A 7,500-nucleotide genomic window follows, 5' to 3' on the forward strand; every position below is an offset into this window, starting at 1 on the left:
AAAAAGAGTATTTACATATTTACAAGAGTGTTTTTCTCAGGTCCCCCTTCATATTGTCTCAGTGTGGTTAAAAGAAATGTTGCACCTGTATTTGTACTTTGTCAGTGAAGGGAGCTGGACACACCTCTGGGAGACCGTCTGGCGTGTGGCTACTCTGCCTTATTGTTTTAGCTTGATGGGCCATCATGATGGACAAAAGGCCTGGACGGCCATCGCGAGAGACAAAAGAGGCCAAGTGTGAAGTGTGTAAGTGTGAAGTGTGTGGCTGCAGTAGCAGTAAAGTTATGTTGTAACTGACTTAAAGCCATAAAATATAAATAAAGAGGAGAAGTTTGGTTTAAGAACAATAAAATTATTTATTAAAATAATAAAAACTATAAACATGTCAGGGTGGTGGGAGTGGCCCCTCGCGCTCTCGCCGCTTTAGTTCTTGGAGCCACTGCTCCACTGTTCCCCCGTCGGCCCGGGCGCAAAAGGTCTCCCGTTTGTAGCGGCTGTGGCCGTACTCCCGGGTCTTCGGCTGGCCACAGCGCCTGCACTGAAATCGGGAGACCTTTTTGAAGGGCTTGAGGAAGAGCCCTTCCTCCCGGGCACGACGCTCCTGCTCTGCCTGGACCTTGTGCCTCCAGGCAGTAGAGCGGGGGATGGCTCCAGCGATGGCGATTGCTGGAGCGGCGGCTGGAGCAGTGGCTGCGGCGATGCTGGACGAGGGAGCCTGCGTGTCACTGGCGGACGGGGTGGTGTCCATGGCGGACGGGGTGGTGTCCATGGCTGAGGAGGAGGAGGATGTGGCACTTTGGAGGGCGGCGATGATGTCATACAGCTCAGGGGCCAGCGGCCCCCGGATGGTGGCAGCCAGACCAGAGGCGTCCGCGGGCAGGCGGTGCTGGAGGGGCTGGTCTGGCTGTTGGGGCTGCTGCAGCAGAGTCCGTGGGGCAGGCAGGGGCTCCGCTGCAGTCTGGGGAGCGCTGGGCCCTGGGACTGCGATGGCGATGGTGTCCCGCATCATCGCCTTGCTCCTCTGGTTGTGCCTTACAAGAAATAAAAAAAAAGGCAGAAAAAAAGACATTATTAATCACAACAAAGCTATAAATCATTATCAACATCAGTGCTTGACTTACCACATCGACAGGGTCCGCTGATTTACATCAAACAACTGGATCCGGGTGCTCGCCATGAGGGCAGGACAGTTGACCACGTTGTCCTGGATCTGCTTATAGTCCCTCATGACGGCACCCCAGCGGTTGATGCGGACCCCGGCGAGCGTCGTGCCCTCGTGGCTGTGTACGCGGCACAGCTCCAGCATGATGGCTTCGACAAGCCTGCTGGCTTTGGGAGACTGTGCCGCTCCCGCCCCCTGACCCAGGACGACACTGGAGAGAGGGAGAGGGAAAGTGTTAGTGACTGACTATAGCAGGCTCTAAAAAAACTAAATTATTAATGCAGTGACTGCTTACCGCTTCACACTGTCCACCCCTGGCGTGTGAGCGTGCCTGTTGCTGGTCTTAAAGCGGCCTTTGACCAGCTTGTCCTGGTGGCGGGGGGGGAAGGTCACCGACGCCTTGTCACGGTCCGCCAGCTTGTCCCAGAGAGCGACCACCTCTCTGGATTGACGCTGTGTGACGAAGGCGTGGTGACGCAGCTCCACGAGGGCATGGGCCAGGGCCACCACGTGATGGTAGCCGAGGTGACCGTCTGGCCCAACGACGTCCTGAAAGAAAGCACAACACACAAGACACAGCACATGAGCAAACACAGCAAGCATACAACCTCGGAATATGAAATGTTAGAAGGCAGCTGTGCACTCACTTCCTCCTCCTCCTCAACCGGCTGCACCTCCATCCTGTCGTCGCCGGGGGGTGGGTGGGGGGGGTGGGGGGGTCCCGACTGGGATGACGAGGCCTCTCCGACTCTGTGGGGCTCCTGGAGGAGAGCGCTGTGGTAGGCGAGGAGACTGATCTCCTCTGGCTCCTCCTCCTCCTCCTCTTCCTGGAAGCCCTCATCAGTGTCAGTGCCGTCCTCCTCCTCGGCCTCGTCTGTCCCATCCGGAGCGTCGGGATCCCCCAGATCCTGCAGCACAGCGTTTGTCTGGGAGTACAGGTACTCCACCCCTAAGAGTTCCCCTGCAGAGAGAGAGAGAGAGAGAGAGAGAGAGAGAGGGAGGGAAAGACACACGCACACATTAGCAGATGCCACAAGACAGCAGCAGCAGCAAACACTGTCTGTCGCTGATCTCTCTGTACCTGTGTACTCCCTGGGCTCCGTGTAGGATTCAACCAGCGTGACCCCCTTGAACTCCTGGGCCAGCTGGTTGAAGCTGTGCTGCAGTTGGGCACTGTAGCAACGCAGCGCCGCACGTTGTCCTCCCTCGACTGCCGCTCTGCCGCGGTCCTCGTTCCACCGCACCAGGCCCTCCAGCAGGTACACCTGAAAGTGGACATCACTTGCAGTTGTACCTGGAAAACATAAAAAAAAACATGGGGGGGAGAGAGCAAAGAGTTAGTGAAAAGCAAAAACACAAAACAACAACAACACATGTAAATGTGGTGAAAAAAGATTTACCTGGTATGAAGCGGCACTGGTGCAGGTGGAAGGACTCCAGGGAAGTGGAGCCTCGTGCACACCTGAAGACGGGGAGCCTCACACCACCCTTGGTGACCTCACCCGTCTTGGTGTACAGCTCCACCCCCTCTGGGTCCTGGATGCAGTCGAGGTGGCGGCGCTGCGTGCTCCAGATCTCCTCCATGCGGGCGCGGTCGATCAATGGGACGCCCATGGTGTCCGTCAGCCCCGAGAAAGTGTCCAGCACCTCCCGGAGGAGCCGCTCTGTCTCCGCCGCACCCCTCGTACGGCGGCGACAATGGCGAGCGAGCTCCTTGGCTGACAGTTTGATGTGGGCGTCCCGCCCCTCCACGGACTGCTTGGCCTCTCTCAAGCGGGCGACGTCCTCGTCGTCCCACTCGAAAATGGCGAAGGATAGCCTCGCCATGAAGAGGCCATAGAGCTGGTGGCTGTCTGTGGTGACACCCCTCGCGAAGCGTCGCATGAGGTGCCACACGTCAAGCCTGACCACCAGCTCGTGCCACTCGTGGTACATCTTGTGCACTGCCGATGTTCCCACGGTGACACAGCAGTCCCGGTCAACGTACATGACCTTTGGAGGGGCCTTTCCGGCTTTGCGGTACCGCTCCATCAGGCCGGCCGCCATGTTGGTCAGTCCGTCCCCCTCGGCTGCAGTGAGGACGGACACGAGTACCTGCCCGTACTCGTTGCCAACATTGGTTACCCAGGCGGCCGAGCCAGCGGCACCGCCCGCAAGCTTATTGGCGATCTGCAAGACACAGCGCAAACACACAGTTAGACACACGGCACACCACAGTAACATTATACAAGGTAACGGCACAGTGGAGAGAGAAATCTCACCTTCTTCGTGGAGTCCATCTTAAGAAGATCGCCAAAAATGGACGTCACTCTGGCCCTGGTCTCGTCCAGCCTGGTCATGGCTTCACGGACGTAGACCCCGCCGAGCCAGGTGAGTCCGGGCACCTTGATGATGTCCGGGAGCGACACCTCCTGTGGTGCCGCTCCAGGTGCCCTCAGCTTGCGGAGCACGGAAAGATATTGGATCGACCGCGCCATCCACTCCCTGGTGTGCTGCTCCACCAGGGAGGCGCGGAGGCGAGCCACACCGTTGCCCAAGGTGCGCTCCTTTAGCAGCCCAATCACCGCTCTGTCGCAGGACAACCTGTGATGGAAACAGAACACAGAGAATACAGACAAATATAGTTAAGTACAGAGAACAATCAACAGAAAAAAAAGCATGTTGAGTGAATGTTAAATGACTTAAAGTGACATACTTGTACGTCAGAACAGCTGGAAATTGTTCGCGATGCGCGATGTCCAGCTGCTCCAAGATGTCCTGCGACCAGCCCGCGACCTTCTTGTGACAGGAGGGGCACTGAAGGTACTCTGTACCCATGTGGTACCACCCACTCCTGTCCAGGACCCTCCGGACGGTCCTGTATAGTCCAGCGCCCATTAGTTTGCGCCCACAGGCAGGGCACGTCAGGTGGTATGCCCACATCCTGTAGGGCATCCACAGAAAGAATGGGCGCTGGAAGAAGGCGTGGGCTGTGGCGGGGGGCTGCGTGTAGAGGGGCCGGGCGCCTGGTGGATACCACCACAGCTTCAGCTGTGTCGTGAGGGCAACCTTCCCATCGGCTGCCCTCCGGAACAGCGCCCGGCCCACCCACTCCTGCTGCTCTTCAGGCAGCGTCTGCCTCCAGCTGAGGGGAAGCAGCTGAAACACACACAGCAGACAGCAGAGACACACAGTTAGTGAGCTGAATGTGCAGCAGACAAACACACACATCACACACCCTCACAATATACATACACACATCATACATACCTCTTTGCCGGAGGCAGTCTGCTGAAGAGCCACCACTCCTGGTCCTTCCAGTGGCTGCTGAGAGGAGGAGAGAGAGGAAGAGGGGACCACGGCTGGTGGGGCGGCTGGTGGGGCGTCCCTGTACGTGCCTGACAACACATATCAGCATTAGTACTTGCATTACACATGCATTACAAGTGTATTTACAATAAAATGTATACTTACGGGGAGGGAGAGAGTCGACCTCGAAGGCGGCAGCAAGCAGTTCAGTGTCGCTCGGGTCCGAGGAGGAGGCGCCTGGAGGCAAAGAATAACATGATGAAGCACTGGTGTGTTGTGAAAAGCACCTCACAGGCTGTTTTGTAGACGGTGCTGTTACCTGGTGGTGGGAGGACATGTGCTGGCTCAGGTGCGGTCTTGGGCTCCTTGTCCCGAGCCAGCACATACATTTTCAGGGCCTCCATCCTGGACCGAGCTCCCACCTTCTGCTTGCGTATCCATGCCACGTAGCTGTAACAGAGCAAAGGGGGGAAAACACACAAAATCAGCAAAAACACACACACACACACACACAATCAACACACACAACAACACAACAATCAAAATCAACACACACACTACTTACGTTCGACTCTCTTGGTCCCGCGCGTCATACAGGGACTTTAAGGTGCGATGGCTGTGCGCACCAAACCCCACCAGCGTGTCGCCCAGCCCCGCCCCTGCAGACAAGGAGCCCTCGCACAACCTACGCCTGGCGACGGCCGTCACCATGGGTGGGTACAACCCGGCGTAGGAGGCAAGGGCGTCCTTGTTGAGCATCTGGGGCGTAGTTGTGGTGTCCCCTCCCTCTCTCTCCTTCTGGTGGGACGCCAAGATCTTGACGGCGAACCCCACGTTGTTGCTCAGCAGCCACTGGAAGGTTTGGCCGCGGTGCTGGCCGATCTGGAGCTCACTTTCGGCCAGCACCGCTTGCTCGCTGAGGTCCCCGTGTTTCGCCCAGGCTCTTGCCCTCGCCTCGGCTCGAACCACATCGGCCCTCTTCACCTGCCCGCCACTGGCAGAGCCCTGCTTGACAAAAATTTCAGCGGCTGCAGAGGGCCGAAGGGTGAGCTCAGAGGACGAGGGCTCAAAGCGAAACACGGGGTGGAAAGACATTGTCTGAAAGATAAGAAGAAACAAAACACTTCACTGACTTCACAATTGTACTTTTAATACACATTACCTGTTTGCCTCCCCTGGGGTGTTGGGATAATACTGTTAATATCAATGTTAATGTCAGGATATCAGCCCATTAGGGGTGTTGGGATAATACTTTCAATGTCAATGATAATATTAGGATATCAGACCATTAGGTTTTACAGTAGCTGGACAGTGACCTATTGCCCTGCCCCCCCACCCATTAACGTTAACTTAACATACCGCCAAAGGAACATAGCGGTTGCGTTTTAATCACAAAATACACAGATTTACACTTCGAATTTCGTTACAACATTTATATCACAGCTACCCAAGGGTCTAAGAAAGTTAAAAACGTCGTCCGATTATAGTTTTATGGTTTATTCCGAACTGTACACGTCTCGTTAGGAGGCTGTGTTTTCCATTCATTTCCTATTGGAAACGATTGCGGTTACACTTTAAACATAAAATGTGTGTATTTAAGCTTCGAATTTCGTTACAACATTTATATCACAGCTTACAAAGACCGTTTTTTTTACAAAGACCGTTTTCAGATCTTAGTTTTATGCATATTTCGCTTTTTTTCTTGTCACGATTTGACAGATACATTAAAGTCATTTAAATGGTAATAACATGCTAATCGCAATATAAAGTTTGTTTAAACTTTGCAGAATATTAAGCTGTTTTAATACTGATTGTAATTGCTGTTATGAAGACAAAAAGACATAACTTACGTGCAGTGAAACTTCTTTCCTTGCTGAATGAATGAAATGAATGACCGGGAGTGCGTCCGTGAACTTCCAAAATCCAAAATCCAATCAGAGCAGAATTTAGTAGAACAGGCCAATGAAACATTGCGAGGTTTTGGTAGGGCGGGACATACAAATAGAACAAGCCAATAAACATTCACTCATGGTTATGGTTATGATATATAGCAGATGCTTGTCCAAAGCTACATAGAAAATAACAAAACAAAGTGAAATTTAACAGTAAACGATTTAAAAAGTTGGTAATACTACATTAATTACACTGTAATTGTAATAAATTATTTAATTTATAAAAAGCATGGCTTTATTTCAACCAGCTTTTATGGTGTGTTCATTTACTTACTGTTTATTAAAGCATGGCTTTATTTCAACCAGCTTTTATGGTGTGTTCATTTACTTACTGTTTATTAAAGCATGGCTTTATTTCAACCAGCTTTTATGGTGTGTTCATTTATTAATTGTTTATTTAAGCATGGCTTTATTTCAACCAGCTTTTATGGTGTGTTCATTTATTAATTGTTTATTTAAGCATGGCTTTATTTCAACCAGCTTTTATGGTGTGTTCATTTATTAATTGTTTATTTAAGCATGGCTTTATTTCAACCAGCTTTTATTGTGTGTTCATTTACTTATTGCTTATTTCAACCTGCTTTTATGGTGTTTTTTGTCCTCCACAGAAACAGACAGAGTCTTTAGGCAACTAAACAATATTTATTTTTATTAAAAACAATTTTAAAAAACTATATACACAAATATATACAAAAGTGGAGGAGGAGAGAGAAAGAGGAGAAAGAGAGGGCCACGGCTGGTGGGGTGCCCCTGTATGTGCCTGACAACACATGTCAGCGTTAGCACGGTGTATTACACATGCATTACAAGTGTATTCACATCAACATGTATACTTACGGGGAGAGTTGACCTCAGCACTCAGGCACTACAGCGTCAGGTGATGGTTCCGAGGAGGAGGCACCTAGCTCCTTGTCCCGGGTCAGCACATAACTCCTCAGACGGCCTATTCTGGACTCCGCTATCACCGTCAGCTGTCGTACCCAATCCAGATAGCTGTAAAAAAGCAAAGGGGGAAAAAACACACACAAACACATACATTAAATCAACAAAACAAACAAACAAACACACACACACACACACACACACACACACACACAC

At 51.9% G+C, this 7,500-nt stretch overlaps 1 protein-coding gene across 1 annotated transcript; it reads right to left on the bottom strand.

The window, feature by feature from the left end:
* Window positions 1-385: 385 nt before the first annotated feature.
* LOC121708914 lies at window positions 386-6,358 on the bottom strand. The gene is made up of 13 exons (XM_042091873.1): window positions 6,301-6,358; window positions 5,016-5,548; window positions 4,770-4,900; window positions 4,616-4,687; window positions 4,412-4,539; window positions 3,858-4,300; window positions 3,424-3,745; window positions 2,563-3,331; window positions 2,244-2,456; window positions 1,810-2,123; window positions 1,458-1,711; window positions 1,122-1,373; window positions 386-1,031 (listed from the first exon to the last, which is right to left on the bottom strand). The coding sequence occupies exons 2-13, from the start codon at window positions 5,543-5,545 to the stop codon at window positions 386-388; spliced, it is 4,074 nt and encodes a 1,357-aa protein (XP_041947807.1). The 5' UTR covers window positions 5,546-5,548; window positions 6,301-6,358.
* Window positions 6,359-7,500: the final 1,142 nt, after the last annotated feature.

This window comes from Alosa sapidissima, chromosome 5 (assembly GCF_018492685.1).
Source record: "Alosa sapidissima isolate fAloSap1 chromosome 5, fAloSap1.pri, whole genome shotgun sequence".
Classification (NCBI taxonomy): Eukaryota; Metazoa; Chordata; class Actinopteri; order Clupeiformes; family Clupeidae; genus Alosa; species Alosa sapidissima.

Excerpts from the sequence above, each read along its gene's own strand:
- LOC121708914 (XM_042091873.1), bottom strand. The coding sequence starts at position 5,545 with ATGTCTTTCCACCCCGTGTTTCGCTTTGAGCCCTCGTCCTCTGAGCTC. Across the intron at positions 4,540-4,615 it reads GGTCGACTCTCTCCCTCCCC|GCACGTACAGGGACGCCCCA; the intron begins GTAAGTATACAT and ends ATGTGTTGTCAG. Across the intron at positions 1,032-1,121 it reads CAGCGGACCCTGTCGATGTG|GCACAACCAGAGGAGCAAGG; the intron begins GTAAGTCAAGCA and ends ATTTCTTGTAAG.